This window comes from Kogia breviceps, chromosome 13, assembly GCF_026419965.1.
Source record: "Kogia breviceps isolate mKogBre1 chromosome 13, mKogBre1 haplotype 1, whole genome shotgun sequence".
NCBI lineage: Eukaryota > Metazoa > Chordata > Mammalia > Artiodactyla > Physeteridae > Kogia > Kogia breviceps.
This window is the reverse complement of record NC_081322.1, coordinates 77,914,963-77,937,699: the sequence shown is the minus strand read 5'-3', so window position 1 is coordinate 77,937,699 and position 22,737 is coordinate 77,914,963. Positions and strand designations below refer to the sequence as shown.

Sequence of the window (22,737 nt, the reverse complement as noted above, 5' to 3'; positions counted from 1 at the left end):
GGGCCTAACTCTGAACACCATTCAGTTTCTTGTGGAATTTTTTTTTTCTAAGTCTTTTCTGTCAAACTCCACCCTGGGGATTTATTTATTCAAAGCTCTCAAAGCACCTCAGCCTAAAACAGCCTTGCCCCTGGGGCAGGCTGGACACCCGGGCTGCGGACAGTTATAGGGTAAGGCTCCACTATGTTTCTCTTATATTTTGAGGTCTGCATTCCCAGTGTTTCCCGGGACCAAGTCAGACACCTTAGAAAATGCATCGCCTCTTTGAAAGCACTGCTATACATCAGGAATATTTCCTTGGAAGGAAAGGCTGAATCCAGCAAAAGCCCTAAGGTTACGAGTCATCACACCCTTGCTTTAATGATACATATAAATAAGACTGATAAGTTGCTGACATTTATTTAGCGCTTAGTATGTTCTAAGCACCATGCTAAGAGCTGTATAGCTGTTACCTCATTTAACCCTCCCAATGTGTTCTTTCCCAATTTTACAGACAAGGACACCAGGGATTAGAGGCACGAAGATGTAGAATTTTTTTGTAATTTAATTTTATTTATTTTTTTATACAGCAGGTTCTTCTTAGTCATCCATTTTATCCACATCAGTGTATACATGTCAATCCCAATCTCCCAGTTCACACCACCACCACCACCACCCGCCGCCTCTTTCCCCCCTTGGTGTCCATACGTTTGTGCTCTACATCTGTGTGAAGATGTAGAATTGGAAGCCAGGTCTCTCTGACTCTGGATCCTAGCTTGTTAACCACTCCTCCCGACTGAAGGGCTCCTAATGGGTGGGGTACTTTAAACAACAGTTCCAGGGCTTGGGCTCCCGTGGGTTGCCTGAGATAGCTTAGGACCAGCCAGAATGTTCATCTTGGAATAAAGAGAGGCAAATCCTAAGTTGATCCTGGGAATTTGTCTTCTGAACCACATATCCAGGGAATAAAGACCATTCACACAGGGACAGGCAACACGATCGCAGACAACCTGATATTTCCTCACAAAATATTTCTGTTCCTCTACCGCCAGTGTTCGCTAACAAGTAGCAGGATGAATGGAAAGTGTCTTTTCATTCGTATAAATGATGTATGCACAGAATTAACTCATTTTATTTCCTTGATGTAAAATTTTCGAGACACGCTCGCTCCATGTGCACACTCTTCAGGCTTCTCACAACCCTCGGCCAGACTTTCTTCCCTGTGGTGTGTTCGTACGTGTGGCCCCCTCCCCGATAGCCTCCTTCTCCCACAACCGTACGTATTTTAGGAAAGAGATGAAACAACACCTGGGCAATTATTTACCCCCAAATTTCAATGAGTGAGGGGAGTGAGAAAGATAATAGAATAAATATTCACTTGTAGAGAATAAGCATGTTTTTGCTGGACAGGATTACCTGAAATATCTCCATTGATTAAGTTCCTCAAGTAAGTTCACACATTTAGTCTTTCTCTATCAACACCATCTCTACTGCCTCTGTTTGTGGAATAAGGCCATTGGAAAGTGATGAGTGACAGCTCAGTGAGATGTCTTTGTTCTTCCCCTTGTCAAATTTCCCAAGACTTGAAACTTACGTAATTTTAGGTCAATAGATTAAATATTAAAAGTACCCTTTTACTTGGTATCATTAACCTGTTAGTACTAGAAACTCTAGAACGGGTTTACCCTAAGCGGAAGCAACTTTGGGCTAATTGAAACCTTGGCAATTGCCCCAAGTGGGTGGCGTTTTTTTCAGTAGAACAGGTGGACATTTCCAAGAGCAGTCAACTGCACGGAAGCTCACTAAGAACTGTGTGTTCTCTTTGCCTCTATCTCAGCCCATTATTTCTCCCCAGGTTGGCGTTCTTCAACATTAGAAAGCACACGCTAATTAAATTTTAATACGGAATATGCTCTGATGCTGTTAAATGTGCCATATCCTTCAGCAGACTGCAGCATCTGAGCCCGCATTCCAAAGATGGTGACCCTTCTCGCTTTTCTCAGGAGTGGACTAGTCAGTGTGTAGCCCTTGTTTTGATCTTGATCTTTGGCTGTATTGTTCAAAGAAGCTAATAATTGACAAAGAGGGGCTATTCAGCTCTGTAGTCAGATCGTTACTATCAATTATATGCATAAATTTGCCCACCACTGATGTCCTTAGGTGTCTCCTAAAGAGAAAGCATCAGTTAGAAATCTCCCTTATTTTATTTAAGCACCAAATAATAAAGAAACGTGGAGCTCTCTTTTGTGCTTCTGTTATAACTCAGACAGGTGACAGGCGGAGAGGATTGTTTTCCAGGGCATATATTCAGGTCAAGGAGAAGGTGTATTGAAGGAAGAGTCAATCCAGAGCTCATGGGTAACTATCCCTTCCTTCTCCAGACACTTCAACTGCTGAATTCATAAATTGTCAGAACCAAAAAGATTTTATGATGTTAATGCATCTTCATCTTTTCAAAGGAGAAAACTGAAAGCCAGAGAGACTGAATTACTTTCCCACGGTTGTACAACTGCCTCAAAACAAAATGCCCTCGTATCCATATTCTGACTTGATGATCTGTGTCATGCTGCAAAGCTTTACGATTAGAGGCCTTTATTTTAAACATGAGGAAACCACCCACCTCCAAGTATTTTAGGATACAAGTATTGTCTTCCTTGCTTCTGTATGTGAGATACGTGCGCCATAAATATGACCCGGACGCCCTTCATTTATGTCGCCAAACAACAAAGCATAACAGAGGGCACAGTAGGCAGGGACTTTGGAACCCCGAGTTCCTGCTAGAGCTCTTCCTCTAGTGGTGGATTTGGGGCGGGTGATTTACTCTATTTATACAGCTCAAGTTCTGGGAGTTAAAATACCAGAGTTGAAATCTTAATTCTGCCACTTGCTAGCGGTATAACCTTGAGCTGGTTCCCTTACTTTTCTGTACCTCATTTACATTGGCTCTAAAATGAAGATGACAAGCACGCTGAGGGCTGTTGTGGCAATTAAGTGAGAGAACCCAAGACAAATGCTTTTGTCGCCCAGCCGTTAGCGCAGCAAATGTGAACTGTCCTTAGCCATTTGCCTACAGAAGTAAAGATGGATTAGATACTCTCTAAGGCCTTATCTCAACACAAATATTTTACAATTAGGTACACTGGAGAAGTTTCTGTTGAACAGGTATGTGTCATAACTTCTTTTTTTTTTTTTTTTTTTTAATTTTTTTTTTTAACATCTTTATTGGAGTATAATTGTTTTACAACAGTGTGTTAGTTTTTCCTTTACAACAAAGTGAATCAGTTATACATATACATATGTTCCCATATCTCTTCCCTCTTGCATCACCCTCTCTCCCACCCTCCCTATCCCACCCCTCTAGGTGGTCACAAAGTACAGAGGTGATCTCCCTGTGCTATGCAGCAGCTTCCCACTAGCTATCTAATTTACATTTGATAGTGTGTATATGTCCCTGCCACTCTCTCACTTCGTCTCAGCCCACCCTTCCCCCTCCCCATATCCTCAAGTCCATGCTCGAGTAAGTCTGTGTTTTATTCCTGTCCTACCACTAATCTCTTCATGTCATAACTTCTTTTACGCTTTAGTATATCATCACAAAATATACAGTTTGTCCTGTTCAGCCCTTTGGGAATAACTCATTGGTCTTAGCCTAGGGCAGTTAATCAGTTTGACCACTAGATGGTGATTGAACTCTTGTGGCCTCCCAGTTGGCAGACTCTTTACGCTGACCAATCAGTAGAAGACGTAAAATGTATAAACAGAACTTGCAAGTTGGAAGACCGTTTAGTCTAATTGGAAGGATTTGAAGAAGAGCTTGTAGCCTAGAGGTGAAGTGAGTTGTTCAAGGTTTGCAGACCAGAAAAACACAGTCCCAGTTCAGGCCAGGGGTTTGTTTTTTCATCACACTTCGAGCTGCAGTAGAAATAGTATGGTACGCGGCTGCTCAGGGCTCCTTGGGGCCAGTCTAGTCTGTTTGTCTCACATATTTCTTGGTAGTTTAATGAAGGAGTTTTGAGTAGCCCCTCTGTTCCCTTTTAAGGGGATTATGTCTGTTTTTTTATTTTAACATTTATTTTCTTTGGTGTCACTCCTTATCCCTCACTGATACCAGTATAATCTGTCTTCAGAAATTAATGGCTGATAACGTAGCTGGAGTCATAGTGTTTTCTTATGAGATAAATGTACAGAGTAACCAGTACAGTTTTCACACCTTCGTATTTCTCCAAGGGCCTCACATTCAATGTTCTTACCATTAAACCATTAGAGAATTCCTACTAGGTGTGGGGCAGTGGGTCTCACTTGTACATGTATTCTTTTTGCTTCTGCGGTGTTTTGTGTGTGTGTGTGTGTGTGTGTGTGTGTGTGTGTGTGTGTGTACAAAATTCCTCCTGTAAATAACACTTCTTTCCTCATCTTTTCCACTAGTAGCAAAACATTCATGAATGCTCACAAGGAGAAAACAGTGGCCCCTACTCAGAACCTACTTCCATTTTCAACATTTCACAGGCAGTCTTTCTTATGAATTCTGAAATTCATGGTTCATCTCTAAGGCACTGTTTCAATGTAGATGCGGAAATTAAAGTAGATAGGAAAACTCGGAACTTGGAACTTCCCAAATTCACAGAGCTAGGGATAGAAGGATCAGCCTGGAATGGGTGTCATTCAGCACCAGTGATCTGTAGACTGACTCCACTGTCATCCTTGTTCTTGCAGCTTTGGAACCCACTAATGTCAGGGTCAGTTGCTGATTCAGTGCAAGATGAAACCAGGGTATACTCTAAGAATAATTCAACTCTGTGGGTCTGTGCAAAATGACCGCAGCTGTTCTTGTCCTTGCTGCCTGGACTTTGGCACATCCAGGACGGCTAGATGGGAGGGATACCTTGTATCGTCCTGACAGCAACTAATTTTGCCTGATATTCTTAAACCAAAAATGTACTGCATCAAACATCCACATTTTAATTATCCCGGATCTACTTAATTTATGCTGGTAGAATGTGTGTGGAACAGTTTTCTTTGTGGATGGAAAATGTTTTACCAAATTAAGGGGTGGAATTTGAACCCAATTAGTTACCTTTAGTTGACTAAATGTCTGTTTTCCATCAGTGCATTTTCCAAACAGCGCTTCATTTGGTGGTGGGGAGATTACCTGGGTTTACTGCAGGAGGCTGGCAACTAAATTGCCAGGTTGGGTTGTGTTCAGCCTGACCCTTTAGCTTCCAGGAAGGTGAGGAAGCAAAAAGCAGCATCCATCCAACATTTGAGATATATGAGTTATTGATGTCGATTCTTCTCTCAGGTCCATAAAAGGTGGCTCCGATTCCTCCCTTTCTGAGCCTCGGCCAGCTCGGTCTGGCCGAGCCTTCCTGTTCAGAGTCCTCCGAGCGGCTCTTCCTCTTCAGCTCCTCCTGCTGTCCCTCATCGGGCTTGCCTGCCTAGTACCAATGTCAGAGGAAGACTACAGTTGCGCCCTCTCCAACAATTTTGCCCGATCATTCCACCCGATGCTCAGATACACAAATGGCCCTCCTCCACTCTGAACCAAGCAATGCCATCTGCAGCAGCGCTGGTAGCACAAGGAGGATTTGGCCAAGGGCGATCCCAAACTCGCAAAGAGAGGACCTGAATCGTGGCGGATGCCCTCGGTGCAGCAGCTGCAGCTCGCCTCCGTATCCCCTGTGTGCGAATCGTGGCTTTGACAGGAGGAGAGCAGATAGATGCAGGTGGTTTGGAAGATACTCTGTTTGAGCCTCAGCACTAAAGAGATTCAGGACCTCCACTGTTCCCTGGACAAGTGAACTCTGGGCCTTTGGTCCATCCTGTGCATACCCAGGGACTTCCAGAGACCATGCGGGCAGCTTTCCCACAGCGCTGATCCATCGTCTCAATAAATGATGCTACCTGAGCGCCATGTCGGCATCCAACAATCTACCAGTCAACCAGTGCTGAAGAGCTTTGAGAACCTTGTAACATACAGTTTTTAAGAGCTTGTGTGACAGCTTCTTTTTTACCTTGTTTTTCTTTGGGGCATGATGTTCTAACCTTGCTTTAGAAGCACAAGCTGTAAATCTAAAAGGCACTTTTTTTAAAAGGTATAAAGAAAAATCGGATGTAATAAAATCATGGGAGGCTTTATGTGGAAAAGAAAGTCGGACGTTATAGTTAAAAAGTGATATTTATGTATGTACAGTTTGCTAAAGCCACATTTTGTTTGTATCAATTTCTTTGCATTTATTATAGAGATTATGAAATATTTTGTCTGTGCTTTTTTTCTCCCTAAAGAAATGATGCTAAATTTCCCTATTAAGCAGGCACTTATCAGAACGCAACCTAAATGATCATTTCTGGTGGAATAAATGAAGCTGAAACATAAGTATATATTAAAGAAAAAGGATGAATAGAGGTAGTGTATATTTAGACATAGAAGACTCCGGATGATTCCTTCCTCCTTCTCCTTCCACAGCCAGTCACATCTCACAGACTCTTGCTTCCCAGCATCTTTCATACTCTCCTTTCTTTTCTGTTCTCATTGCACAATTGGAAGAACCTCCTATAATCTCCTGACTGAGGCCCCTTCTCCACTCCATCCCAAGGGTACCAAAAAGCCATGTGACTATCCCTAAAGCATTCTTCTAGTCAGATCCCTTCTTTGCTCCAAAATCTTCTGTTTTCGTTGTCTAGCAGAAGAAATACAATTGTAGTCCATCATTCAAGTCCAACTACAATCAGATTTTATTCTGTCCCTCCGATCTTGCCAACTAGTGCCCCTCATGGAATTGTTTGACGCTCGTGGCATTTTAATCCACCATTTAAAAATTGGAGGGAGAGTATTTATATAAAAATCCACGTTTCAGGCTTCTCCTGAGAATGGAAAGCTCATGTGTCCTGGACACACATTCCCACATGACAGTAATTGCTGAGTGACAGGGCTGCTGTCCCTGGAAGAATAGGAGACAGTTACTACATTTGCACGACTAGCCTATCAGCCTCTCTCATTGCTTGTACCAGCCTAACTCCCGGAGGTATTTAGTTTACAAATCCTGCTCTAAATTGAGAATTTAAACCAAACTGGGGCACTCAGAATTACCTGGAACTGCCTTCCATAGTTTCCGTGATGTTCATAGCCTGAGTGCCTTCTCAACCAAGCGTCTCAATGTATTTTAGGCTTTCTGATTTCTGGACTCACTGCAGACCTTCTAATTCAATCTGCGCAGGGAAGATCAGAGTTGAGATGTTCTTTTCTAAAGACGACAAACCTGTGTGTAACGTTTCCTGTCTTCCTGCTGCTGGAAAGGCTGTGAGCAGTGGTGGAGACTGGAGTTGAAGGATGCCCTGCACCCTCCTCTGAGATGGTCCCTCTTCAAGCCTGGCTCTTCCCTCGCTTCCCCGTCACCCCGGCCCCAAATACCTGGAGGTCCTGGTCTTGCTTCTAGAGCAATCCAGCCCTTCAAGAGACAGACATCGCCACGTTACGGAAATCACCACACAGTGAGACATCGGTCATGGTGGAGGCCAGCACAAGGAGACTATAGAGCCACTTCATCTCCACATGGCAATTAACTGACTATGCATCTCCCATCACTGAAAAATTAAATGTTAAATGTGGCCGAGAAAATAACGTGGCTTTGATTAGGAAAAACTCTTTAGAGTCCCATTTGTGCCTTTCTAAAACCCCTGGGAAACACTCAACAGAAGGCATCACGTGCATTTCTATTAAATTTTTTGAAGACTTAAACAAAAGAACATTGGAACAGGACAGAAGTAGGAAGCCCCGGTGAGTGTAAAGCATTAAAGCCATGAGATACTGGCTTTCCCCAGACGATAACACACCAGTCTAGCAAGGGCCGGGCAGCCACGGAAGAGACTAGGATTTCTGTCTAGAGCTCACACAATCTCCCATGGCTAATGGGGGGGGGGGGGACACAGGGTACCATCAGGAGCATCCTCGCCTGTGCCGGCAGCTTCCCAGGCAACAGAGACAGATTGTGGTCAACAAAGGCTTTGTGGACGAGGAGGGGGGTTTGAAACAATAGTCGGGGGCTAAAAGGACACTGATGGCTGTTTAAAAGGCCCTCACTTCTGGAGTAAGGGCTGTCGGAGCCCTGCTGTGGCCTGGAGATAGGGAGTGATGTCCTCCGAAAGTGGTGGGTGAGGAAGGGCGAAGAGACGAAGGGTAGGATTAATAATACCTTGCTAATGAGATTTGCACAAGCAAACAGAAAACATTAGAAAAGCTGAGGAAAGAGAAAATCCATAAAGCTAAGATGGAGAGGAAAAAAAAAAAAAAAAAAAGAGTTGGAAACTAAAAGTAGTGATTTACTTAAAGAGTCCAGGGAGGAGTGAAAGGTTTTTGTGGAAACTATGCCCCGGGGAGCAGGAATGTTGCCTCCTGGAAAATGGCGTGGCGGCAGCTTCCCTTGTTTTTGTAAGAAGTGAGAAGAGATGCCTTCAAAAGGCTTGGATGGGTAGTTCAGCGAGCCGAGAGCTGAGATTTACTGTCAAAAGGCAAGTTAGGGTAGGCAGATTTACAGCCCATGCCCTGGGGCCAAATATTAAGAAATTAGAGCTACAAGATTTTATTGGCAGGCCACTTAAAAGATCATAAAGGAGAGAAACGTGGAGCGAATTGATTTATGAGAGCCGATCATGGCTAGAAAAGCAGGGTCTCCAGCTGGTCTGGGGGGACCTGAAAGCAGGTCCCGAGAGCTGGGAGCTCTGGCCCTCCCACCAGTCCATCATCAGCATCCCCTAATGTACCCATCGGGAATTATACGGAAATAAAATATTCTCAGAGGATATGCTGAATAGGACCAGGAATGCCCGGGCAGCGGGGCATCCACTCAGATCACAAGAACGCATTGAATGCCCACCATGGTGGGGCACGAACTGCTCCAAACGCTTCCGGGGTCAAGTTTCAGCTGGGATCTCATCCCTTCCCGTTTAATTACCCATTAAAACGTCATCAGTGGGCCTGTGATGTACAGGAGCCTCTGTATTTTCCTCCACCAATTACGTCCTGAAACTTGGGGTGAAGGATACCGAGGACACTTGAAGGGAACAAACCGAAACAATCTCTAATGTAGAGGAGAAAAGGGAGATTAAACCTGCTAAGTCTCTTCATTTTCTGTCAGCAAATTTCCCCTCCTTTTAACTTCTTTGTCACCTGGCTGACGTTACAGAGGGGTGCATTTTTGAAGAGTCTGTGGAAATGGGGGTGGGTGGAGCGGTCTGCACTTGCTGCCTTAGTCACATGCAGCACGAAGAGGTTAATTCGGGTGATGAGAGGAGGTGCTTTACCAAGTGTGGTCATTTCCATTTCAGATTTAATAATAGATCGTGATAGCCATGGCCCGTTGTTAACCTCTCCCTCCGAGTTGTAAAATATCCGCCAGGAGTCCATTGGGAACTGCCACAGAGGGGCCTCAACGCGGGGAGGAGAGCCCTCATTCAGGCGAGTGAGTGAAGGAACTGGGTGAATTGGGGGCGCTGCTGGCAGCCTCTGCTAAGCAGCCCTCTCTGCAGGGCAGCGGAGGGCACCTCAGATGGAGAAGGACCTGTGTTGGTTATTGGGCAGAAGGCGGGAACCAGAGGAGCTCATCTGAACTCTGCGGTCGGTCAGCAGCATCTTGGAAAGCTAGGGAAGTCGGAACGTTGAAAAATGGCTAATAAAAAACAGGGCGATACACTGTAACCAGGCTGAACCACGAGGAATACGTAATCTGGGGAGCCGAGGAGGCCAGTGGAACTTGCGTATAATCTTTCTAAACTATGAAGGTCACGGTAACATGAATCAGACTTGCAATTTTTTTTTTTAACCTGTTACCTAATACAGAAGCAGGATCATAACCGAATGTGAAAAGCCCAGTTGTATCAGGAGAAGAAAGTCCTTCGTCAGCTGTGCAGCAGATGACTGCATCTGATGTGGTCGAGAAGAAATCCAGAATCTCCCAGAGGAAGTCACGTCAGGGCCTCACAGATGTGCGTGCCCAGCCCAGGCCTACACCCCGCAGGAGACATTCTTGAGGCAGTTGCTGGACTCAGGGGGGGAAGCTGCCAAACAGCTGCCAACATCGAGGACAGTTCAGGCAGCTACCCCAACTGCAAACCACGTGCACAGCTCACGTCCCACCTCCACACCGCACGTCCCCGTGGGATTTACAGGTTGACCAGAAACGGAAGGCGTGATGCGTCATGCTACAAAGCAGTCCGTCCAGGCCAGTGGTTCCCGGTGTGGTCCGTATCGGCAGCATCAGAGTCACCTGGAAACTTGTTAAGGACGCGCCGCTTTGGGCTCTAGGGCTGGGCTTCTGATCCACCACCTCCCCTGGGTTTCCTCGTCTTGCGACCATTTAACTCTCCCCAGCTGCCACGGTGGCGTGCTATGTAAACAGTCTTCTCCACCGACTTGTAATGTCAGCTTCACTGAATAATACGTTTCTATATAAAACTGGATTCTTATTCTGGACTCTATCTTGCGTTCTTGCTCTATCTTTCCATTGCTGTCTTAATTATAGCAGTATATAGTATAACTGAGTTTAGTAATGATGGATATATGCAATTATATATAAATATAAGCTATATAATAAATACTATTAATAGGTGGTAGACATAACTATTAATTCGCTATAAAGTATAGTAGAGTATATTAGTTACTTTGTTATAAGTTTTCATTCATCTTAGGAAAAATCCCATTTCTTTCTCTTTTTTATATGTGTCTATTTTAAAGGCTAATTATTTTAAAAAATCAACTATTTGAATTACAAAAGATTCTCTTCTTTTCTAAAGAAAAATGAACAGTTTCCTATGTCCCTCTCAATTATCTCCCAATTTGATGTTACTTTTCTATGCCTTTTGATTTTCTTATTCAAACAGTGTACACAAGTGTTTTTAAAAACTGGATCTATTCTCATTATTCTGTGACTTGCATTCTTCACCGAACAATATTCCACAGACATATCTATACCTATGTGTCTATCTCCTCGGCATTGGACATCTCATTATCTTTTTTTCAACAGTTGTTTCCTTCCAGATTGTTGCTCTTTAAACAATGCTGCATTAATCATGCTTGCAGGCATATGCGTGCATGTCTTTGTGTCGCGCTGCTTTTATTTCCCCGAGTTGCATTGTTCAAGGTGGAATTACTGAATCAAAAAGGTATGTATATTCTAAACTTTAATAAATAATTCTGCCAGATTATTTTCTGAAAAGTGGTAATGATTTACAGTGCCACCCATAATGGAGACGAGAACGCTTTTCCTCAGACGCTCCCTAAATCTAGAGCAGTGGCTTCCAAATTATGGGAATTCACCCCAAATTATTGATGTTCAAATTCTGTACATTAAAATCTTTCAGGGGGCATTTAAAAATGTCGAACCCCGGGCCTTACCCCAAACCAATTAAATCATTGGTCTCTGGGTATCAGTATCCGTTTGAAGTTCTCTGGGTGATTCCCTTGTGCCGAAGGTCTGGAATAGACGTTATCCATTTTCTAAAATGTTGCCCAGTTGAGGCAACGTTAGCTCATTGTTTTTAAAATGTGTATTTCCATGACCAGATTGTTCCAGTTGTGTTATCTGTGTGTGAAGCCTGTTTTATTCTCTGTTTTTCTACTGTTTTTTCTTTTTTAAGCTATTTCTTTTTTTTTTTTTTTTTTCCTTCGGTACGCGGGCCTCTCACTGCTGTGGCCTCTCCCGTTGCAGAGCACGGGCTCCCGACGCGCAGGCTCAGCGGCCACGGCTCACGGGCCCAGCCGCCCCGCGGCATTGTGGGATCTTCCCGGACCGGGGCACGAACCCGCGTCCCCTGCATCGGCAGGCGGACTCTCAACCACTGCGCCACCAGGGAAGCCCCTCACTGTCTTCTTAGCTGAGTGAGGAGGAGGGGACCTGTGGCCTGATGATGCCTGACAAAGGTCACAAACTATAGACCAAGACAAATGTCAGCCAACTACAGGTTGTGGCCTGTTTTTGTAGGTCCTTGACCTACAATGGGTTTCCTATTTTTTTAAGGGTTGTAAAACAAAAACAGATCAATGAGAAGTTACCGCCAGCCACATTATGTAAGATACTTACTCTCTGGCCCTTTACAGAAAAAGTTAGCTGCCTCAAGAGATAGAGTCGCCCAAGACAAACACCGTTAGTGGAGTTGTTCGTGGGAGACCTGCACTAAGACCGAGCCTTTCAGACTCCCTTCTCCTGACAGGACTTCTCAGAACGACACCCCCACCGGGTCAGCTCAGCACTCGATCTACAACCCCTCCCCTCAGCCTGGCCGCCATTGGGGCATTCTTCCCCTGAAAACACTTCCACGGCAGCCATGGAGAATTCTTTCTTTCTTTTATCCCCCCAGTTTTTTGTTGGGTTTTGTGGGGTGAGGTGAGGCCAGAGCTGCCAGGTTTGTCTTTGGGATGGAGATGGCATCTTCTTCCGCAAGTAATAAGGCATAGAGGGTCCTGGAAATCCTTTGGCCTCTCAGAAGTTGCATGTGCAGGGTCCTCAGGGCTGGGGACTTCCCGTTGGCAGAGAGAGTGTCCATGTGGCTTCCCAGAGCTCAGCAGGAATGGGAAGTATGGGACCAGGGTGGTGACATAATTTGGCAGGTGATAAACCTTGTTCATTCAGAGTTTTGGCTCCTGTTTATTGGCTCGGCGAGGTCCTGGCACCATTCCCCCGGGGGCTTCATCAAGCAGTGTCTTCTCTTGGTGGTCTTTTGTGGTACCCAGCGGTCTACACAGCCCTGGCAGCTGCTGCAGGCTTGTGTCTCCAAGGTCACAGAGAGCTGGGAGCTGGGGAACGGGAACACTCACCTGTCAGAACACTTGAGTGGAAATGGGACACGGGACGTTTGAAAGGGCAGCTCTTTTATCTTCCTGCCTCTATGAAATCATAGAAAATAAATGAAAAAATCCCTAGAGTGCTTTAAGCTCTCTGATACGGGCTTTCCTTTACTTTCTCAAACCAAGGCCAAAGCTCAGCAGCTTTTCCTACAGGAATAAGCCTAGAGCCACCTGGGGTTCTCTCTTCAGGATCCGGGTCTTTCTACTTCCTGGACTCAGGTTCTCGTGATCCTGGGCTACAAGCAGTTGGTACCAATACTGCCAAGTACTGAAAACCAACTTCTCTATCCAAACCTCCTGTCTTTTCATAAACTTGCTAATGCTTTCCCTTATATACATTTTTTTTTTTTTGCATTCAAGAATACATTGGCTTGTAAGGATTGTTAATGGGTGTTTCTGAATATTTAATAATAAAGTCAAAGATGACTGCATGGCGGCTTCCCTGGTGGCGCAGTGGTTGCGAGTCCGCTTGCCGATGCAGGGGACGCGGGTTCGAGCCCTGGCCCGGGAAGATCCCACGTGCCGCGGAGCGGCTGGGCCCGTGAGCCGTGGCCGCTGCGCCTGCGCGTCCGGAGCCTGTGCTCCGCAACGGGAGAGGCCACAGCAGTGAGAGGCCTGCGTACCGCAAAAAAAAAAAGCTGAATGAATGGGTTCTTAGCTCTAGCTCTTAAAAAGCTCTAGCTTTTTAATGCAGTCTTAGTGAAGCATCTAGCAGCCCCAGTTTGGCCCCTTCAGCCCTTCCCCTCATTTTGAAGGAAATGCCTTCTTTGCCGTTGTTGAGCCCCGGATTCCATCTGCACCTGTGTCCTTAAGGGACTGGGAGGACACGCAAGGCAGCTCCCAGAGGCGGTGGCAGGATCTCCCCCTGCTGACTGTGCTGTTCCCTTGTCCCCGCCTCCCCTCCAGCCCGTGGTCTGGTCCCCTCGGTATTGACACGTGCCCCTTCTGGTTATAAGTCTGGAAGTACTGAGGAATCTTTACGGCTTACACCCCACTGAGCCTGCATTCATTCAGCCGGTAAAATGTTTACTAGCTCACAGACCTTTCTCTGGCCTTTCCCACAATTACTGATTTCTCAGTGAAAACACGTCTGATGACAGGTTGCGCAGCTGCGGGCGGGGCTGGCGGAGCGCTGAGTCTGGGAAGGCGCCCAGAGCACTGTCTATTCCAGGGCCTTCTGGGGGACTGGCTCTTGGCAAAGGGTCTGGAGCTGGACGCTTTGGAGTCCCTTCCTCTGCTGCTAGCTGGCCTGGCCCCTGACGTTATCCCACCCCGTTTCGAAATCACTTTTTTAAATGTTTGCGTCCAGTGCTTCCTTGCTGCAGTTTTTTTTGTGTGTTTTTTTGTTGTTGTTGTTGTTTTCACCTTCATCTAGTTAGGATGAAACCTCCTATTTTGTCAGTTCTACAGGTACCAAGTGTCTGAGACGCGGGCCGTGGTCCTGTTCCTGGGCTGTGAGCTAGGAGCTGGTGTTGGGGCAAGGGAAGGGGGCGAGCCTGGCCCACGTCCTGTCACACTGAAACAGGCCCTGCGGCCAGTGAGGGTGCCACTGCCTCTGACTTCAGTGTCTCAGGTCAGCAGCTAGAAATAGAGCTTCTCCTGGTGCCAAGGGACAGATGAAAATCACTCTTCAGCTCACCCACTGTTCCTGGCAGAAACCAGGGGCAGGAAGGGTGCCTGGGTGACCTCAGAAACCAGGAACACTGGCACCAAGTTCCAGGGGCATTAGCAGAAGAAATGTTTCTCAAACTTTCCTACCCAAGGCCCACCCACTAGTGAGAGAGGGGGACACATTTCTCCAGAAGTCGAAGGGTATAACATGAGGCATCCTCTGCCCAAGCGGCGTATTTCTAAGAGTCACATTTTGCCTTAAAAGTTCATGGGAATTTTTCTTTCTACTCATAAAATGTGAAAGCTTGTTTAAATACAAAAATTAACACTTTCTCTGATGTTGAGTACAATTTCATATGTACTCTGTGACTTTTAAGTAACCCCTAGGAAGCCCAAACCCCAGTTTAGAAAGTGCCAATTATGTTTCAGGTCGGGAGGACTGATCCACTGTCTGCTCACGAGATGTCTGATCTTGGGAAACTTATGTAACTATATTAATGCTCAGTTTCCTCATCTGTAAAGTAAAAATAATAATATATCTACCCTCATATCATAGCTGTAAGCATGACCTGGAAAAATGTGTATGAAGCTGTTATCTGGCATAGTGAAGCACCCCCAAAATGGTACTTGTGTGTGTGTGTGTGTGACCCTGCATGTGTTGTGACTCAGGGTTGAAAGGAAAATCAAAGATCATTCCATCTGCTGCAAGAATCTCTTCAACATTTGGCTTGGAGGTTATCCAGCCCATGCAGAGATGTTTCCTGCTGTAAGGAATTCTCCCCACCTGTACCTTAAACCAGGTGTCCCAGATTATCTGTAGACAGTTCTGTTAGAAAATGTATCTCTCTCTTGAATGAACATCTCTCTCCTGGCCTTAGTGCTAGTCTTTCAGTGGTAGCTACAAATAGTGCACTTTTTTTTTTTTTTTTTTTTTTTGCGGTACGCGGGCCTCTCACTGTTGTGGCCTCTCCCGTTGCGGAGCACAGGCTCCGGACGCACAGGCCCAGCGGCCACGGCTCACGGGCCCAGCCACTCTGCCGCGTGTGGGATCTTCCCGGACCGGGGCACGAACCCGTGTCCCCTGCATCGGCAGGCGGACTCTCAACCACTGCGCCACCAGGGAAGCCCCAAATATTGCACTCTTAAGCAACCATGAATGTGAACATAAAACTAGCTTTGTAATGCACATAGTCCAAATAATACAAGTTAGAAAATTTGCTGCCCCAAAGCATCCCTTCTGAATTTTTTGAGAAGCAAATCTAAATATGGCAGTTCGTGAGAATTCTCTTGACGGTCCAGTGGTTAGGACTCTGCACTTCCACTGCAGGGGGCCTGGGTTCCGTCCCTGGTTGGGGAACTAAGATCCCACGAGCTGCGTGGCGTGACCAAAATAAATAAATAAATAAATAAAATTAATTAAATAAATACGGCAATTCTGAATGCAAATGTCCCCAAAGGCTTACGAACAGATCACACTGGAGAGTGTGATCTGGAGTCAGTGTGTGGGTGGATCTACTCCCGATCAGGCATTCCAACTTTGACAAACTCCAACAGATAGACTTAAAAGTTCCACAGATTGCTAAACGTTCTTCCAAAGCTGGCCGAGTACTGGAAATAAACACATGGCACCTCTAGACAGCTCTGTTCCTTAGTAGCCCCAGAAGGATAATAAGACAACGGACAGGGTATGTGGAGACGGGGGCTTCCAGGGATGGCCCAGTGAGAAGACTGGTAAATCCTTGCTCCAAAAAGCAACTATAAAGCTGCACAAAACTGACAAACACAACCATTTCAGCGCTCTGCAAAGTGGCCAAAGGCATACAGCAATATGAGAGATGTTTACTCTTTAAAAAGTGCTGAGCATTGGGTGAGTGCAGGGGCTTCTCCCACCCCCCCACCCATGGTCTCAGGTGGCTCACTTGATTTGGTGGATGAGCAGGGAAGACCAAGGCTCTAATAGCCCCAGGGTGCTGCTGTGGTTATAGCAGGTGCCTTCCTGGCTGAGGCTGCAGACATGTGTAGCAGAGACTGGAAAGTGCCCAGCTTCCCCCCTCACTCCAGTCTGACCCTGCAGGCAAAAAGCTGGGTCAGACTTGAAAACAGCCTGAAAACCAAATGTGCTCCCCTGTCCACATGCAGTTTCATCAGCCGAGGATAAAAGTCCTCCTGGCTCCAGGTGCTGGGAAAGGTCTGTTCAGTCACTAGATAATCATGAAGCTATACAGACACTGGGGCAGCTCCTCGGAAGTCAGACTTGAAAACCAAAATGAGAAGAATAATCTAAGAACCTAGCAGAAATATCCGAGGCCAAATACTGTTGGAGAGACAAATTTCACCATTTTAACCCGGGTGAGTTACTAAACACAGAAACAAGCAACAGTGGAACACAGCACCAATAGCAAACCACTCTAAGGGGATCTGAACCTGGAGTTGCTATGACATAGTGTCTAAAACATTCAGCTTTCAATAAAAGAATTATGAGATACGCAAAGGAACTGGAGAATGTAACCTATACTCAGTGATTAAAAAGGTCAAAAGAAATTGTTTATGTGTCTCCCCTGATGCTGGATTTAGCTGACAGTGACACCAAGCAGCTATTATGAATGCATTAAAATATCTAACAGAAATCATGTTTAAAGAGTTAAGGTATGACAACAGTGAATCAACAAATAGGGGTTCTCAATAAAAGATAGAGTTTATAAGAATAAAGAACTCAAGTATTATGCTGGAGCTGAAATGGACAATAACTGAAATTCACTGAAAGAGGTCAACCTCAGAGTCAAGATGGCAGATGAAAAGAATCAATTCCCCTGAAGATGGGTAAATAGAAATTGCCCAATTTGAAGAGCAGAGAGAGGAAAAAGGGATAAGAGAAAAATGAACAGAGCCTCAGAAACTTGTGGAACAACATCAAATGTACTGACCTGTATTTAATGAGAGTCACAGAGGAGAGGGGAGAGATGAAGAGGAAGAAAAATTATTTGAAAAAATAACGGCTGAAAACTTCCCAAACCTGATGAAAAACGTCAATCTATACATCCAAGAAGCTCAGTGAATCCTAAGTAGGATACACACAGAAAGATCTACACTTAAACACATCATAGTCGTGCTGTTCAATGAAGACAAAGAGAAAATCTTGAAAGTAGCAAAGAAGAGCTGACTCATCAGATACAGGTGGGCATCTAAAGGTTTGAAGCAATGGAGGCCAGAAGGCAGTGGGGGTGATATGTGCTCAAACGTGCTCAAAACAAAACGAAGCAAAACTGATGACCAAGAATTCTACATCCAGAAAAATGTTTCAAAAATGAAAGTGAAATAAATACACTACCAGAGAAAAACAGAGAATTCATTGCTAGTAGACTTGCCCTACAAGAAACACTCTAAGAATTTCTTCAGACTGAAAAAAAATGACACCAGACATGTGAATAAAATCCACAGGAAGAAATGAAGAGCCCTGAAAATGGTAAATATGTTGATTAATATTAAAAAGTCTATAAATATATATATTTTCTCACTTCTTGTCTTAACTTCTTTAAAAGATATAAAGTTGTATAAGCCAACAAATATAACATTTTATTGTTGGGTTATAACATATATAGATATATATGACAATAATAATGATATGAAGGAGAAGTGAGAGAATGGAGCTATATTGGAGCAAAGAATTTTATTTTATTGTATCAAATTTAAGTTAGTATTAATCTAAAATAGACTGTGATAGGTTAAGATGCATAGTATAAGAGCAACCACTAGGAAAATAATTGTAAAATAGTAAAATAAAATCAACAAAAATTAAAATATTATCCTAAAGATATTTATTTAACCAAAACGAAGGAGGGGCCAGTAAGGAGGAATAGAGGAATGAAAAAGACAGGAGACATGTGCAAAGCAGCACTAACAAAACGGCAAATTTAAATCCAGTCCCATCAATGATTCCATTAAATGTAAATACTCACAGAGCATAATAACCATTACAAAAATGATGGCTAACATGTATTGAGAGCTTTCTATGGGCAGGTCCTATACCAGGCACTTGAGACATTTCTCTCTTTTCATCTTCATAATAGCCCTATGAAGTGGGTATTGTTCTTATTTACATTTTAGATATGAGGAAACCAAGGAAAATCTGGACTGAAGAACTTGTGCAGGGATAATAGAACAAGAAAACAAAATAAGCTTCTTGGAAACCAAATGACTCAAACAATGAAAAAACTAAACTCATCCTACCAATGAAGAGAGTGCAGACACTCAGTTGGAGAGGACTCAGGAAAGGGGGAAGCAGTGCCAGCTGCTGTCCTTAAATGCTCTCTGTGAATTAACCTGTGTAGTCTTCACAGCAACACTTCCAGGCAGGTGGCACTATTATCCATCTTTACAGGTGAAGAAATTGAGGCACAGGGAAATTACCTTGTCCAAAGTCACCCAATAAATGGTAGCATGAGGATTCAAACTGACTAATCTAGCTGCAGAGCCTAGGTGCGAATTATGTTGCCTCCCAATTAGTCACATTATCTCCTTCCCCACCCCCCAATTCACCAGTTAAATCACAGAGAAAATGGGGGAAAGAGAATAAGCAGGTATCTCTGCAAAGCGAAGGGAGTCGTGAAACGGAAACCAGAGGTGGGGTGGGGTGGGAATGAACCACCTTCCTGCTTCGCGTGCACGATGGGGGAGGGGTTTCCGAGCAACTATGTAAGTTTCAGATCATTCATTTATCCATTCACTCGTTCGTTCTTCTTCCCTATAAAGAAGGCGTTGGGATCAAGCATTAGAAAACAACTACTATTTTAATGAGCACTTCATATAATCTTCACAATTGCCCTGTGAATTAGGTGTTACTATCACCATTTTGTCGATGAGGAAGCAGAGGCTCTGAAAATTCATGACCGACGTTCATAAAACTTGTATGTGCCGAGCCAAGAAGTATGGCCAAGACTGCCTGATTCTAAGGTTCACACATTCCCTTCTGTGCCTGGGTTGGGGTGGGTGGGTTGGGGGGTAGATGGGGTTGGAGGGGAGCCTGGCATGAGACTGATCATCTGAATTCACTGTGCTCTACAGATGCATGTCACCACCTTGATCCCCGATCTTGGGCAGCCAGTGCTGAACCACCCGCAAGAAGGGAGCTGACAAAAGAACCAAACGTCTTCCATTTAATTCTTTATTTGAACACCACATAGGTAGAGAAAATTGTTTAAGGTGCTTGAGCATCCCACTGGATTCTTTACTTTCTTTAAGGTGCAAAAGAGGTTTACAAGTGTGTTTCATTAAACAAAGCAAAGCTGCAACAAAACAGAATCACATCAATAATAGTATGCATCGGCAAAAGGGCATATTAATCCATCAAACACAATTTGGCATTTGAGCTTTTCCCCATAAAACAAGAGCTCTACACTGAAGAATTTGTAGTGCACGAAAAGCATTGTTTATAGGCTGTGAGAGAACATAAACTGGCATAATGTCACTTATTAATTCAAGTCTCTATGACCAACGACCTCTCTGAATGCAAAGGGGTCCGAGCCTCAGGCACCTGCTTATGGGGCTGTATGTGGTTTCCAGGGTACACAGCTCTGTAAAAACACACTGAAGATGGGTTTGAAACATGGCAGCATTTACATATTTAAAAAGTTCAGGCACATTTGGATGCAAAAGAAAAAAAGAGAATAGAAATTTTTCTTGAATCTCTGAAAGACAGTGCAAATTGAAGTGCCACGATAGAGGCAGCAGGTACTTAGAAAACAATTTTAAGTGACTTAGAAAGAGGCCACACTCACTTTAATCCAAATGGAAAGGAACTGCAGTTGGAAACAGAGATAACACTAATGAAAAGGTGGATATTTGGGACTACAGTTAAAGTCATTTGCTCCAGTTGAGGGTACGTTTTCGGGGAGTTCATCCCAGAGGCGTGCAGTGCCATCTGAGTCATCCTCCCAAGACTTGCACCAAAGAGAATCACGGTTGTCTCAGAAGCCGTGTATGACTCTGTTTGTCTTTCCAACAACCAGCTTCCGGAAGCAAATTTGCCTGTGAATTTCAGACATTACTATGGTCCTAGTGATCACTACCAGTATCCACAGCCCACCTCAGAGTTGGGAAGTATGAATCGGAAGGGATTTGGAATTGGTTTCACGAACCAGCGGCCTAAATCAATGGCCATTTCAGTGTATACGATTTTAACGCAAGAACATCTTCATGGGGTCAGAAGTGGATTAAGATCAGTAAGTCCCTTATCTGTTCAGCCCCCAGAAGGCACGGGATATGGCGTGGTTAAGCATCGTTGTAAAGGTTAAACAGGGAAATCTAATCAACGACTACACTGCCTTAGGGGCTGGATTTTGCAGCCTCCGTAGGGTCTGCTCTTTGGATGAACTAGCCTCTCTGATTGTTGCATGACAGCATTGCAGAATCATTACCGCAAGCCTGGAGCTAGGCAATGGCGAAAAGACACACAGACCACTAGCTATTCCTTGGACTGTACTGCAGATGCCACTAGGTCTTCCCTAGAGCTCAAGCTGCCATTATATCTGAATGGCTGTCAGATACAGCCACTTATTTGCGGCTAACAGGGCACAAGTGAAATATTGAACCCTGGTGCATACCCCAGGTGCCAGTATTGACCTGCTTCAAAATACTTTCAAGACTCTTATTACAATATTTCCCACTCTTCAAATTCCTAAACCCACTTCCCCACCCTACCCTCACCCACCCACCCCACCCCGATCCACCATGGCTTTCAAACTTTCAAGTGTCTCAGAGTGGGGGGAAACATACAGCATATTCCCTACACCCAAGAGTAATGTCAGCGGCAAAGTATCAGCTGTCCATTAGTGGCACTTCAAATAAGAAGAGATTTTTAAAATGACTTGAAACTCCCGGGCTAACATACCAAGCATCAGGTGTTCTCTGCCCCATTTCAAATGCAGTAGTATCTTAACATGAATACAAACATCTCAGATGAATAATGTAAAACCCTCCACTGGATTATTGTTTGGATTTAGCTGGTATTACATCACCTATAGTCCTAGAATTTTTTTTGTTGTTTTTATTTTTTTAAAAAGAAAATCTAAGTATAAACATTAAAAAGAACCCACTGACCCATTCACTACTGTCCAAAAATATTACTACTTATATTTTGGTAAAGCAAAATTAGCTGCCCTGAATAATTTTCCTTTTCAGGCATAATCTCTGCTACATATGATTGTCTATCATTCAGTATCCAACAATAGGCGTCTGGATTAGTGCTATTTTGTCTACTGTGGATATAAAAGTTGATATGAAATGTGATCTTCATTTAAATGAATAATCACCAGGCCTTAGGCATCAATGACTACATCACAAGGTAGTAATACAAAAAAAGTAAACATTTTTCCTTGGTTTTGAATGTTAACCCAGTCAAATTAAATCCAGAACAGAATTACTACATTCAGTTGTCTGACAAACAAGCATTGCAATTTCAAAAAAATATATATTATACTATATAAGGTGCTTCTTAAACAAAAACAACAAAAGAATTATGTTCTAAACATTCTTACTGCAGATATTGATACATAAAATTGCCCCCAAATTTAGATGCACTTGTGAAAAACACTTTTTTTTTTTTTTTTGGCCCTCCCAGGTTCCCAGTCCTCTGGTAATCACTGATTGGGTCGTTGGAAATGGATGAAATCCACTTTTGAAACAGGCATCCCAAGAGAAGCCCTAGAAGCTTGGCTGGGTTGTTGGCTAACACGTTGCCTATCACTGGGGTTTGAGTTACCGACAATGCGGTCACCAGAGGAAACCAAACTTTCTTTTTAGCTGAAAAGGGGAAATAATCCATAATTGCTTTAGAGAAGCAAAGACCCAGGGAAATCTGCCCTGTGGCTGGAGTAGGCCTCTCTTGTTTAGCCTATAGGTTTAAGGATTCCTATGGCCCGATGCTAGTCTTGCTCTCTTGGCTTATGAAGTTTAATGAAATAGACTCTAGGGAAGTTTGTTTGTTTGTTTGTTTGTTTTTCCCTCAAGGCCAAACCCTGACTTTTGGATGAGCTCTAAACAACCAAGGGCAAGTGTGGTCTGACCAGGCCCCAGGCAGCCTGAGTACGGAGCGCTCCAGTCCTGGCCCTCCTCCCCCGCCCAGAGTGTGCCTCCAACCTGGGCCATGCGGGGAAATGAGGAAGAGGAGGACTGCCCCATGGACCCCAGGGCAGCCCCGCAGTGCAGTATGGGGTCTGCCAGTAGCACTCCTAAGTGGCTGCAGCCTGTGGCAGGGCCACCCTGAGCCTCACTGTTTTATCCAGTTTCTGCCCTGCTTTCCTCTTTGGTCTCTAGTA

General features: G+C 44.4%; 2 protein-coding genes across 7 annotated transcripts in view; one reads left to right on the top strand and one right to left on the bottom strand.

The window, feature by feature from the left end:
* Window positions 1-6,230, top strand: part of SYNE1 (spectrin repeat containing nuclear envelope protein 1) — a 451,782-nt gene extending 445,552 nt beyond the window's left edge. For all 6 annotated transcript variants that reach the window (XM_067011034.1, XM_067011031.1, XM_067011032.1 and 3 more), the window contains one exon: window positions 5,279-6,230. In XM_067011034.1, the coding sequence (XP_066867135.1) occupies window positions 5,279-5,519 (241 nt within the window). In that variant the 3' untranslated portion in view covers window positions 5,520-6,230. The remainder of the gene's footprint in view (window positions 1-5,278) is intronic.
* Window positions 1-22,737, bottom strand: part of ESR1 (estrogen receptor 1) — a 290,300-nt gene that overhangs the window by 21,697 nt on the left and 245,866 nt on the right. The window lies entirely within an intron of this gene.